The 13,460-nt window shown below is 54.0% G+C and overlaps 1 protein-coding gene across 3 annotated transcripts in view; it reads left to right on the forward strand.

Moving 5' to 3' along the window:
* PPP2R2B (protein phosphatase 2 regulatory subunit Bbeta) overlaps nucleotides 1-13,460 on the forward strand; it is a 76,209-nt gene that overhangs the window by 56,675 nt on the left and 6,074 nt on the right. For all 3 annotated transcript variants that reach the window (XM_054389407.1, XM_054389406.1, XM_054389408.1), the window contains 5 exons: nucleotides 174-271; nucleotides 1,296-1,461; nucleotides 3,701-3,813; nucleotides 11,505-11,682; nucleotides 13,124-13,288. In XM_054389407.1, coding sequence (XP_054245382.1) covers nucleotides 174-271; nucleotides 1,296-1,461; nucleotides 3,701-3,813; nucleotides 11,505-11,682; nucleotides 13,124-13,288 — 720 coding nt within the window. The remainder of the gene's footprint in view (nucleotides 1-173; nucleotides 272-1,295; nucleotides 1,462-3,700; nucleotides 3,814-11,504; nucleotides 11,683-13,123; nucleotides 13,289-13,460) is intronic.

Genomic DNA, 13,460 nt, shown 5'->3' on the forward strand with positions numbered 1-13,460 from the left:
GACGGGAGTGTAGGTGGGTCGTGGGTCATGGCCACAGTCCTCCAAGTTGTCATGGCCATTACTGTGACAGCAATGGAAAAGAGGGGCTGGGACAAGGTGCTGGCAGGCAGCATGGGCACAGTGCCTGCAAGAGCCAAGCTGTTGTGACTGGAATGGTCTTTGTCTTCTTCCAGCTGACATCATCTCTACAGTAGAGTTCAACCACACTGGAGAGCTGCTGGCAACAGGGGACAAAGGGGGCCGAGTTGTGATATTCCAGCGTGAGCAGGAGGTAAGAGACAGGGAATGCAAAGTGCCTGTTTTATCCTTTCAGGAGAAGCTCCTGCTCTCTGCCCTAATTCCATCAGTGTCACTCCTGACCCAATCTCTCCCAGCAGACTCCAGTCTCACAAGTGACTGTCACCATGAGCTTGCCCAGGTACCTGCTGGTACAGCACCTCCAGAGCCATGTGGCATCTCCTGTGCTCTGTTTGAAGCTCTTCACAGCTGGATGTGCCTTGGGCTGGTGGGTTTGACTGTGTCATGCTGTGTCATGTGTGCCCATCTCATGGCCAACCCCCCCAAAAACCCTCCCACATTACTAAAACAGCCAGAAAGTCTGGATGGATGAAGCAGTCACAGCTGTATGACATTATTCTCAAAGTTAGAGCCTCAAAATTATTTCTGCCAGTGCGGGAGAGAGCTGCTGGGTTAAGAGTTCCACACACGGGTGCTTCACCAGTCTTTTCAGCCCCATCCCATTCCTCATCTCCTATTTCATTGTTCCACTGCTTTCCCTGAACTTCAGCTTCCCAGCAGCATGCCCAGCATGCTCTGCTGAGCTCCTGCTCTGGAGCACTGCTGCACTCCAGGGACCAGCAGGGATTCACAAATGCTCCATTCCTGCTCAGTTCCTGCTCAGCTGCTGCTTCATTCCCACTCCAGTCCCACTCCATTCCTGCTGTCTTCTGTCTTCGTTCCTTTCCCACTCTCTTCCCAACAGATTCCCACGCCATTCCCATTCCAGTCCCACTGTTTGCTCTTTTTTCCTACTCTGTTCCCACTCCATTCCCATTCCATTCACACTTTTCTCTCTCCATTCCTGCTCTCATCTTTCTTCCCAATCCATTCCTACTCTGTTCCCACCCAGCCCACCAGCATGCAGGAGCCTGTGCACCAGCAGTGGCCATGCCTTGGCTTTCAGCTCGGTGCCGTGTGACTGTGACCACGGCGCTCGGTGTCACCTAACAATCCCTGGAGCCCCACCAGGGGCTGTCCCTCACCCTGGGCCTCACGGCCGCCTGTCTCCCTCGCAGAGCAAGCACCAGCCCCACCGCCGCGGCGAGTACAATGTCTACAGCACCTTCCAGAGCCACGAGCCGGAGTTCGATTACCTGAAGAGCCTGGAGATAGAGGAGAAGATCAACAAGATCCGATGGCTCCCGCAGCAGAACGCAGCCTATTTCCTGCTCTCCACCAACGGTAGGTGGCCGCGGGCAGCCCGGGCCGGCCGGGCACACGTTGACACCGGCGCTAGCATTCCCTCAGCTCAGATCCCTCAGCTCTGTGTTTCTTTGGGAAAAAAACAAAACAAAACAAAACAAAACAAACATGTTAAAAAAATGTCAGTTCCCTCCAGGGTGACACAAGTGTCACAGGTCCAAAACTGACTGGAGAGCTTGATTTCTGTGCTCGAGTGTTGTCCTTCTGCCCCTGCAAGGGAGAGAGGCTCTTTCCCCTGCCAGCAGCTTTTCTTTTCTATTCTTTGGATCCTGGGAGCTTTTTGGGGCTTTTATTCACTCTTTGATTTATTTTTTTTTTTTTTTTTTTAAAGAGAACCTGCAGCTGATCTGTTTCCATTTGCGGCTGGGTTCAGCTCAGCCATTCCATGTTATGCTCAGATAAATGCCAGCAGGATCTGGGAGTATTGCTTGGGATGAATAGAAGCTTAAGATGGATGTGACTTAATTACTTCAGGGGAAAAGGAGGGGTCTAATTATCTTCCGTAACCAACTTCCTTTGTATCATAGAATTGACTCTATTGATCATTGTAATAAAATCCAAACTCATTTGGGGGGAGAATCACTGAAATGCAATGAAGATTAATTATAGAGCGTAATGTTGTGTTAATTGAGTTTTTAAATAGTTTTTTGATTAACAGGGATATTATCTCTCCATTTGGGAGGGTGTCTCCTACACCAGCAGGTTGTCAAAACAGTTCTTTTAGAAACACTCCCATGTTCTGCTGTCTCCTTTTGTTCTTGGTGCTAAACCAACATTAGACACAGACACCCCTCTGCAAAGAAGAGGGGGTTAGTAAACACAAAATTAATGGTGTTCGATGGAATTGCTGTGAGGAGCAGGAAATGAAGATGGATGATGGGGTTGTGTGAGAGACCTGGTGAAGGTGATGATAAACTATGGACAGAGCTCTGCCAGAAGGGGGGAAAGAAAACACCATTATTCAGAATAAACCCCTGTGTTTTGGGGGCTCTGTGCCCTGGGGGCTTTGTGGCACAGCGTGGTGGGACACCAGGAGGGGATGGGACATTGGGGGAGGCTCAGAGCTGCATTCAGCCCAGAGTAAATGCTGGGCTCTGTACAATTTTTGGGTATGGAATGTCAGGATGGATTTGGGGTGAGTTGCAGGCACCATTTCACCCCTTTGGGGAGCTCCCATGGCCAGCTCCACTCCATGAGTTTTGTTCTTTCATGGTGTTGTGGTACCAGCAGCTTGCTGGCACCTTGTATCACCTGCTGCTCTGCTCACTGCCACCTGGATTCCTGCAGGAGCTCTGCTGGGAGCACAGGGACTCATCTTGTGACACCCTGAGCCTGGTGAGCTTTGGAGCCATGCAGAGCTCCTGGTCTCTGCTGCTGGTGTGGACACTGCTGTGGCAACACCAAACACCCCAACAACCCAACACCTGTGGGGTGGTACCAGCCAGAGCCACCCTCAGGCATCCCCATCCCTCCTCTTGTGTTTCTGAAGGGCAGTGGTGGGGCTGAGGTGTGGAAGGCAGCACCTTGGTGCCAGGGGTGGCTGACGGGGTGTTTGCAGTGTGATGGTCAAAGAGGAAGAGAAACAGAGCTGGGGCATCCCTGGTGTTTAATGATTGCAATGGCTGGAAGTGAAATGAATTTGGGAATTACTCTTGGAAAGCAGTCGGTGCCCCCTGAGTAACTGCTGCATGGCCTAGGAAATGGGGGAGGAAGATCTTAGATGGGAGTCTGCTCTGGGTGTAGTTGTTGGAAAGGGTGGGTGCACAGGTGTGTGACACACATCTATTGGTGGCAGAATGGAGCAGAGCATCCGTGTGTGGTGCTGGCCTGTTGCTGGTATGTTGGGTTCAGCTCCCTAGCCCTGCTCAAGCTGCCACCTCCTTGGGGTCGCTCAGCCCTGTCACTCAATGTATTGAACACCAGCACTCAGGGCATGACCTCTGAGCCTCTGTTCCCTGGGAAATCACTTCTCCTGGTATTCCTCCATTAACCCACTGGTTCTGGTCCCTTGTTCAACCAAGGCTGTATGTCTGGACTCAACATACCAATGGCTGTCCAGCAGGAAGAGGCAAGCCAAGGCTCTGGGGACACAGTGCTGTGGTGACAGGGGCAGCTTCTGAGAGGATGTTTTCCCCTGGGACTGTGTTGGTTGGTGGGTGGGGACAAAAGAGAAGTGAGGGGACAGCCAGGCCTGACCCCCTGCTCTCTCCTGCCCCAGACAAGACCGTGAAGCTATGGAAGGTCAGCGAGCGGGACAAGCGGCCCGAGGGCTACAACCTGAAGGACGAGGATGGTCGCCTCCGAGACCCCTCCATGATCACCATGCTGCGGGTGAGTGGGACAGACCAAGGCTGCTGAGGAGCCTTTCTCCAAGGTCTGATGAAAATTGCTGCCAGTATCCCCTGGGTGGCAGTCCTGGTTATGCCATCCTGCCCTGGTGGCTTGGTGTTGGAGGACAGAGGGGTGTGCTTTGGCTGGGATGTGGGAGCTGCTGCCAGAGCAGTGCTTGGGCTGTGCCAACTCTGGCACATGTGGGCCATGGTTTGTCTCATGCTGGGTGCCTCCTGCTGTGATGCTGCATTGCCTGGCATGCCTGTCCTGGTGAGGAGATGGCTAGTGAGCTTGTCCTGCTTTGACCACTCACCAGCACAGCTTGGGGAGCACAAGTACCTTCTCCAAATGAGTTTTGCTCCTGGCTTAAGAAGATTAAAACCTCCCCAGTCAAACGTGAACACCTGAGGTTGTGTTTCTGATTTACTGCATGGGCACAGATGTACAGTCCCCATTAGAGCTGCTGTTCTGTGTGGCTACTGGGAAGCATGGCCAGGGGATGCCTTTGTGCCCAGGGAGGTGGCTGTACCTGGCCAGCAGTGCCCACAGGCTGGCTTTTCCTCAGAACTGCCCTAGGGTAGCTGTTTGGGATCTTCAATCTGCATATAGAGAGCCAGCTCCAGCCCTGGGCACTGCAAGCCCTATGCATTCCATCAGAGCTCAGCCCATGCCCTGACAGCTCTGGTAGCTGCACAGGGGATACAGGCAGTGGGTACAGGCAGCTCTGGAGACCCTGAGCAGGGCATTCAGCAAACAGGGAGAAGCCACACTGTGACATTAGAGCAGAGACAAACAATGACCCCTTTAGCCCACAGACATGCCAAGAGCACAGTAATTTTGTCCTGACATGAGTCAACCCAGCCCAGCCTGTAATTGATGAGCATCCTGTTGGGATTTGCATTTGGAATCCCTGAGGGGGTTGTATCTGTGCCCATGGAATTGTGACTGTAAGGACCCAGGGCTCACCTTGTGGGCTTCAGCTCCAGAGCAGATGAAGCCATTGAGAAACCCAGACAGGGAGTTAATTCTCACCTCCCCTCCTAGTCACTCCTGGTGGCTGGCAGCATTTTCCTCAGCAGAGCAAGAGAATGTTTTGTTTGGTTTCTGGTGTAGCTACTGTCATATTTCAGGCAGTGTTACCTAGACACAGAGATGCTGGAGGAGTTTGCTTGGCATTGGGCTGCTGGAGCTGGGTTATCAACTCTCTGCAGGGCTGGCAGGCCAGTTAAAGGGGGTCAGTTTCTTCTCCAAAGGAACAGGTGACAGGACAAGAGGAAATGGCCTCAAGTTGCACCAAGAGAAGTTTAGGGTGGGCATTAGGAACAATTCTTTTCCCCAGAAGGTTGTCAAACCTTGGTGCAGGCTGCCCGGGGCTGTGGTGGAGGCCTCATCCCTTGGAGGGGTTTCAAAGCCATGGAGATGTGGTGCTGAGGGACATGGTTTAGTGGTGACATGGCAGTGCTGGGTTGATGATGGACTGGATGATCTCAGTGGTCTTTTCCAATCAGACCAGCTCTATGATTCCATGATTCTGGGAGAACTGAGTGTTGAATTTTGCAGTGAAGCTTGTGAACCTTTTGAAAACACATTTCTATCCCTTGAGCTGACCTGACTCAGCTCTGCAGGTGTCACAGTGTCCAGCTTGACTGCCGTGGTGAAAACTGATTGAGTCTGACCCTTTCTTGGTGCTTGAATCTGTGACCCTAGGGCTGAAGCAGAGCCAGAAATCATCCTGGGTGTTGAGCAAGCACTCAGCCTGAGGTTTCCTCATCCATCCACCCAGCTAGCCTGTGCCCAGCATGGGCAGAGGAGGAGTCCCTCCCGTCCAGTTGAGTCTGATGGTTTTCCTTAGATATGTCCTTAGACAGAGCTGTGTCTGCACCATGGAGTGTGTGCAGGGTTGTGTCTCACCCAGGTTACTGAGGACTCAGGAGAGGATGGTTTCCCATGGTCTCTACTGGGTACTTCCCTAGGTGAGGAATGACCTTCCATGATGTGGGGCTGATGAGCAGGTCCCTTATGTGCCCAGCTCTTGGTGTCTGTGGCTGTCACACTGGGAGCTGCCAGCTCTCTGATTAGGAGCTATCATTTCACTCGATTCCAGCACAATTCATCAGCCATTGCTTTCTATCCCCCATTTTGCCAAAATCTGGGAATTCTCAGCTCCACCGCAGTCTCCTGTGGGGGCTGTTGCTGTGTCCCTCTGCACCCAGTGCCCTGGAATGGGGCTGTGTGCTGGGAGAGGGATGGAGGTGCTTGGGAGAGGGGCTGCTGTGCTGCTGCATTTCAGCTCCAGCAGAGATCTGTCTGCCTCTTGCTTGCATGCATCCTCCAGAGCATTACTATTTGAATGACAAGGTAATGGCAGGCATTTGGCTTTTTTTTGGCTATAAAATGCACATGGAAGAACTAATCAATTTCAAATGATCCTCCTCAAAGCATTGCTACAGAGATTGGAAAAAAAAAAAAAAAAAAAGATTTTCCCATTTCCCCCTCTTCCTGCCAGCCCCTCTCTTGCCCCCCTGCCTGCCTCTCTGCCTGCCCCCGTGCTGGGATTGCTCCAAGGTAATAGGGATGTGCTTGTGTCCACATTACCTGGGATAACAGGAAAATTGTGAGCTGCCTGTTGGGATTTCACTGCTAGTGGCTCTTTTTCATCAGGAGAAAGAGGTTAAAAAATATCTTTTCAAACAATGACATCTTGAAGAGAAGTGAAATTCTAATGAGATTGCTGTGAAGGGATTGCAGTTCAGGGTTTGAACTGCAGGAAAATGTTTTGTTTCTTCTTTGAGGCCTCTGCAAAGTCATTTCAGAATTTGGTGAAGGGGATCCTGGAGTGAAGTAGCTGAACCAGGACAAATTCTCCAGTACAGACAAACAAACAAAATGCTATAAAAATGCACAAAGAATGGGATATCTGGTGTGTGAACTGGGACTTGCAGGAGATGCTCAGCCCTGTGCTTGAAACCCTTCATGAACTGGCTCTGGTTTTGGTGTGCCTATGGGAGGTGTTTGTGTTGATGGTCCCTAGAAGTTGGCCCACATGGACTAACTCCAGGCTCTGAACTCTGCATCTTGGTGTTGATGGAGCAGAGCAGAAGCTCCTGCAACTCAGCCTTCATTGTGGCTGGAACCTGCTGCCTACAAACAGCTCTTGTCTTCTGCTGGAGACAGGACAATGGCCCTGCTTCGGCCCTTCAGCAGGGTGAGGGGCTCTGGGAGGGTATGGGGCAGGTAGTGTAAGGACTTGCTTCTGGGGACTCCACCACTGCCCTGGGCAGCCTGCCCCAGGGCTTAAAAACCCTTTTGGGGAAGAAATTGTTCCTCTCATGTGTAACCTAAACCTCCCATGGGGCAGCTTGAGGCCATTTCTTCTTGTCCTATTGCTTCTTTCACGGAAGAAGAGACTTTCTCCCCCTCCAGCTCCTGCAGATGGATGTTGAGTGCCTGCTGGTGCCCTGCAGTGTACTGGTGCCAGTGCCCAGTGTTGCACCAATGCCCTGTGGTGTGCCAGCAGCCTCCTTCATGGTGGAGCAGTCACTGAGCTTCTGCACATGACTCCAGCACCTCAGCACTGGCTGCACTGTCCTCCCTGCAGACCTGCTGCCCACAGTCCTCCCCCTGCTCCTGGACCCCGGGTGGGACCCAGATCCTTTTGGGGCAGCCTGTCCCTCTTGGACCTGCACAGGTGAAAGTGACTCTTCAGCTGGCAGTGAGGCTGTGCCTCTGGTTTGTTCTGTAGTAAAATGCTCAGCACCAGGAGGAGTGGCATCAGCGTGGTGCTTAGCAGGGAGGGACATTTCTAGGGAGGAGAGATGAGCCCAGGAGCTCTGTCAGCTGTATGGAGCAGTAATGAGCTAGTGGCTTTATCCTCCCATGGGAGGCCACCTTCCACACTTCATGGGGAAGGTCCAATAAGATGAAATCCTGAAGAGTGTGAAATTGTCCATCTGCCGTGGAAATGGTGTTTGGAGCACATCTTGCTGCAAGATACTCACCTGCAGGCAGTGCTGGCTGGTGGCAGAGCCTGCCTTTTGTAGGCAGGAAACAAACATGGGGAGCAGTCAGAGGAGCTGCTGGAGCAGGTGAGGAGCTGACAGATTTGTGCCCAGCAGCTGGCTTTGCTCTCTGGTTTGCCAGGAACTGGATTACATTCTCCTTCTTGCAAACCCAGGGCTTGGGTTAATCTGGGCTTGGGCTGCAGCTAATCCCTTGTGTCCAGATCCTGCAGCTCACTGGGGCTGATGGGCTGGTGGGCATGGGGCTGCTTGTGAAGGGGCATGGTGGAAGCTGCCCTGCAGTTGACATTGTGGCTTCCACGCTGCCAGGCTGCCCTGCTGCCAGTCCTGCAGGTGGTGGCAGAACTTCCACTGCTGTTCTGAAGAAGCAGAACCTTTTTCTCCGTCACACAGAATGGGTTCATTCTGTGAGCCAGTGGTTGCCCTGGCTCCCATCTGCCAGTGGCTAGCAGCATTGTGCAGGGCAGGCACAGAACCCATGCCAGGGCGATGCTGGGAGCTGCTGCATCTGGGCAGAGGTGACACCACTGCTTTGCTTCTCCGCACTGGGTGTCCCCTCTGTGAGCCAGCCCTGTCGTAGTCACAGCTGGTAGGAATACAGCTGGCCTCCAGTGTGGCCCCTAAGGAGGATCCCAGCAGTGGTGGCCAAGTCCCATCTCACTGCAGGGCTCAGTGGGGGGAGGTTCTGTATGACCAGTCTGACCCAGTAATGGGCAGTTCAAACCTGGCATGTGTCGGACTTGTGCTGGTGTTCTGTGGCCACACCAGCCTGGAGCTGGGGCGTCTGCCTGGCACATGGACACGTGTTTGGAAGATGCTGCAATCCATGGAGCACCTCTGGGTTCTCCTGACAAACTCTGCATCTTCTCAGTCTGCATCTATCACAGCACTGGAACTGACAAGGAGAAGCTCTGCCAGGAGAAGCTTTTCCTCCAGGAGCAGGTTGTGTTTGGTGACAGCAGAAATGACAGACAGTGAAAGGGGCAGACCTGGTGGGAATAAGGGACAGCAGTTACTGACATGGTGTGACCAGTGCTGAGGTCCTTGGCTCAGCGGCTGGAGGTGGCAGAAGGACCTGGAGCACTGGCAGAGGCGGGGGGACCAGGATGTGCTGGCTCCCTCCACCCCCAGCCATGAGAAAATGAATTTTGCAGCTCAGGGGCAGATGAGTGCCTCATTATCTGGGGAATGGGGAAGCCTTGGCCAGACAGGAGAGGAGTCCAGTGCCTCATGTGCCGTGGGTGAGTGGCACCCACGCTCATGCAGGGGGTGCCTGCTGAAGGCAGGAAAGAAAATTAAGATATATTTTGTCTCAAATGAAAAATGACTGGCACCCCCCCTCCCTTCCTGAAAACAGGCAGTAATTTAATTTGTTAGTGGTTTATTTTATTTGACAGCCTCTGTATGCACTTGATGTGGTTTGTTACACTGCATTACCCTCTAATAGTGGGTGTGTGGCACCAGAGCTGCCCCAGGGAGGAAAACATTGAGAGGGCTCTGTGCACTGGCAGTGCTGGGGGTGGCTGCTGTAGATTGGCTGCTGGTGCTGACTTCATGTGCTTCAAGAAAAGCAAAAAGCCCAAGTTTCAGTTGCTGTCCTGTTGCCTCATTCAGTGGGTACTTTCTCTTCACTGTCACTGACCACAGCCACTGTGGGCTGCCTGCCTGCCCAGCTGGGCATGTCTGTCGCTCCTGGAGCAGTCTGCAGGCTCTCCCTGCACATCACCCTTCCTGTCCCTTTCTGTCCTTTTACTGGACATTGATCAGAAACCTGCTGCAGGTAGCTGTCAGCACTGGAGTGGGTCCTGGTCCTGGAGGTTATGTTGCTGGAGACCAGGCAGCATGCTGGGAGAGATACATCCAGGAGCAGGCCTGTGACGAAGAGCAGGATGAGCAGGAGAGGGACCAGAAGGATCTTCTTCTCTGCCCATTATCTGGATGTCAAATGCCAATACTGGGGTCCAGCCATCAGCATGGCCCTTTGTCAGCTTCCCCTGTGGTGGCCATTTCCAGCCAGCTTCAGGACAGGCTTCAGCAGAGAGGAGATTAAACCCAGGCTGTGCTGGCAGCTGCTCACCTGAGCCTGTGTTTGTTTCAACTAAAAGAGTCCTACTGCCTGGGATGAGATCCCCAGGCTGGTCTGAACTCCCAGCACATTCCTGGCTGCTCCTGCCCCAAACCCTTGCTGCTTTCAGTGACAACCTCAAGCAGCACATGGTGAGGAGGGGCAGGGACACTTGCTGGTTACCATGTTCCAGTGCAGATTCTTCCCAGTGCAGCAGATGACACATCCTGCCTTAACAAAACACTCATGGATGACCAGATTTGTTCCTCCAATGGGGTTTTATCTGCTGAGGTACCAAGTTCCAGACATAAAAACTCCCCAGAGTGTGGCTCTGAAGTAGCGTGTGGAGAACTCTCTTGGCTGAAGAGTTCCTCTTAGCTCTGTGGCTGTGAGTAGCTGCCATGTAAGAGTTGGGCAGGGAGCTGTGCTGGGGTGCCTAAGGTTGTAGATGGCTGCACTGCTGCAGTTCAGACATGGGCTGCCCTGACTGATGCCCACTGCTGGGCACCAGGGCTGGCACAGCATCATCTTGCTGGGAGAAATCCACTGCTGAAGCCTTTGCAGGAGTTATTTTTGTGCCCCAGCAAGGCCTGGTGTGACGTGGAGCCCTCTCCCTTTGCACAACCATCATGTTTCTGTCGTTCTGAATGACAGCCCAGCTCCTGTGATCCCCCAGCAAATGGTGAGCCCCATCCCCAGCTGGCTGCACTGAGCCCTTCCACAGCAAACGCTGCATCATTGCCCGTGTCAGCCCAGATTAGCAGGCAGGCTGTCACATTAGGCTCTGAGCCTGCGCTCCCTGCGCTCTCCTGTCACTCAAGCTGGCTGTCACGCTCCCAGCCCCACCACTGCAGCCCTGGGAAATCTCTTTGGGCAGCAGACAGATAACACAGAGGGTAATGAAGTGGCTGGAGAAGAGAGCTGGCTGGGGAGAGCTCACTGGAGCCCAGGCTGGCACCTTGCTAGGGGATGAAGTTGCCTGGTAAGCATCATGCCTGAAGTGGCTCCTCACCTGCTGCACCCCTGCTGGTTACAGGGCTGATGTTTGTCAGTTTGAAGGTGAACATGCATTGCCCTGTTCCCAGCGCCTCCATCCGTCCCTGCCTGGTGCTGTCCTCCACCCTGTCTCATCTCATCCTTTATCTCCATCACCTCACTGTAGAACAAATGCAAAGGAGTGAAAAGTCTGCACTGGACCTGGCTCTGAAGAAACGCATTTCTGTTAGAAAGGGAATGTCAGGCTTTGCTCAGCAGTGGCAAAACAAGGCTGGAGTGGTTCTTTTTTCCCAAAGGAATGGTTGCTGCAGCGGAGAGCTGAGCCCAGTACTGGGCTCCCACTGCCTCACTGTAGCCTCACCGTAGCCTCACCATGCTGGTTCCTCTTTCCAAATCAAAAGGTTTTTGTGTCTGCCGGTCCTTCTGCTCCTTCCCTTATGAAGACATCAGGGTTCTTTGGTGAGAGCATGGAGGTTGGGATGGGGCACGGGGAGCCAGAGCTGCTGCTGTGGCCACAGGCTTGTTCACCCCCATGCTGTGTGCTGGCATGGGCCTGGTGGGACAGCCAGATGCTGTCCCTGGGTGCTGACTCTCTGCCTCCCACCCCACAGGTGCCTGTGCTCCGGCCCATGGACCTGATGGTGGAGGCCACGCCACGGAGGGTGTTTGCCAACGCGCACACCTACCACATCAACTCCATCTCTGTCAACAGCGACTATGAGACCTACATGTCAGCAGATGACCTGAGGATAAACCTGTGGAACTTTGAAATCACCAACCAGAGTTTTAGTATCCTTTGGTGTGTGCTGCAGGGCTGTGCCCCTGTCTGCTGTGATGGTGACCAAGCAGGTAATACAACATCTCACCTGGTCATGTCCCCACACCCTGCTCATGGTTCCTTGGTGCAGGAGCTTCACCCTCTGGCAGGGTCTCAGCTGTACGATACAGTGCTGCCAGCTGTGCGTCCAGCTGCAGAACGCCTGAAATCCCCGTCCCTGGTGTCATTGCCAGGGCACTCCCCTCTCACAGAATCCTGGAATGCCAGCATGCTGGGGGGCTGGAAGGGACCTCTGGAGAAGGACCCTCTGGAGATCATCCAGTCCAATCCCCTGCTGAAGCAGGTTTGCCTCTGCCCGTGCTGCCAGGCCGACACCAGGCTGTCTCCAGTGGGCACACCCTGCGTCACAGCAGCCCCAAGGCTCAGCTGGCATCACTCAGCTGCTGCCTCCTGCTGAGGGAGACACGTTAAGGAGTTTTGCCTGCAGGGTCTTTGTGGGGTGGGTGGGAGGGAGAGGGTCTGTGGGTGATGGAGGAGACAGATGCCTTGGGGAAGAAAGAGACAGGATACATTAATGGTGCAGGCTCCCTTCTGCCCTGCAGCAGGGTGACAGGCTGCCAGTCACTGCTGCACAAATGAGGCCCTGCCAGTCACCCCAGGAACAGCCGCATCAGGAACGATCACAGCGGGGCACTAATCACTGCAGGGGTGGGTTAGAGTGGTTCCCAGCAAGAGATCCTTAGAGCCTGGGGCAGATTTAGGCAGCTGGAGAGGAATTCAGCAGTCACAGGAGGGTGACTGTTGGGATCTTGATGTGGCTGTGGCTGAGCAGGGCTGCGAAGGGTGCTGTGTTTTGGGGAAGATGAGGAGCACTGAACTTGGGTAAAACCTCAGGGGGCTCAGGTGACCTGAGGAGTTTGGCCAAGGTGCAAGTGCAGCACCCAAAATGCTTGATAAGAATTGATGTAGAAATCTCACCACCAAAAAGGTGTCACTGAGGTGTCCCATTGCACTACAGCATTCTGGAAATGATGTGTCCTGGGGCTGTGGTGGGTTTCTGTTGGTCGTTGTGCCCTGGGTTTTGATTCCCTCTCTTTGGTTTTGGTGCACTTTTATTGCCTTGGCGCTGCCACAGAAGTTGTTTACTCTGCCTGGGGCCAGATGTGCACAGTCAGGTCTTGTGCCAGGCAGAGGGGCTACAGGCCTTGGTACTGGAGCTGTGGTCCCTGGCTGAACAGAAAAGGTGACAGATGTTGTCTGACCCCTACACTGGCACTGGCTGGTCCCAGCTGTGCTGCAGTGCTGCCCCAGGACTGCGCTGCCATCCTGGGCACACCCGGTTGGCGCAAAGCAGGGGCAGCCTGGGTGCTCAGAGACATCACCAGGAGGAGCAAGCAGGAGGAGACCCTATGGGGGCTGGGCTCTGTGTGGGTCCTTGACTCGCCCTGCCAGACATCGTGGACATCAAGCCAGCCAACATGGAGGAGCTGACGGAGGTGATCACGGCGGCTGAGTTCCACCCGCACCACTGCAACACCTTCGTCTACAGCAGCAGCAAGGGCACCATCCGGCTCTGCGACATGCGCACCGCCGCGCTCTGCGACCGCCACGCCAAGTGTGAGTGTGCCCCGCCTCAGGGCTCAGAGTGGCCAAAAGAGGGAGTGTGGAGACACACCTGGGCTCAGCTCTGCCCTGCCACCTCACCCCACCCTCCTCGGGGTCCTCCCTGCCACTGGGTGTTCTCATGGCTGCCTGGTGTCCCCAAGAGAAGCAGCATCCCCTGGGGCCT

Source organism: Indicator indicator, chromosome 18, assembly GCF_027791375.1.
Source record: "Indicator indicator isolate 239-I01 chromosome 18, UM_Iind_1.1, whole genome shotgun sequence".
NCBI lineage: Eukaryota > Metazoa > Chordata > Aves > Piciformes > Indicatoridae > Indicator > Indicator indicator.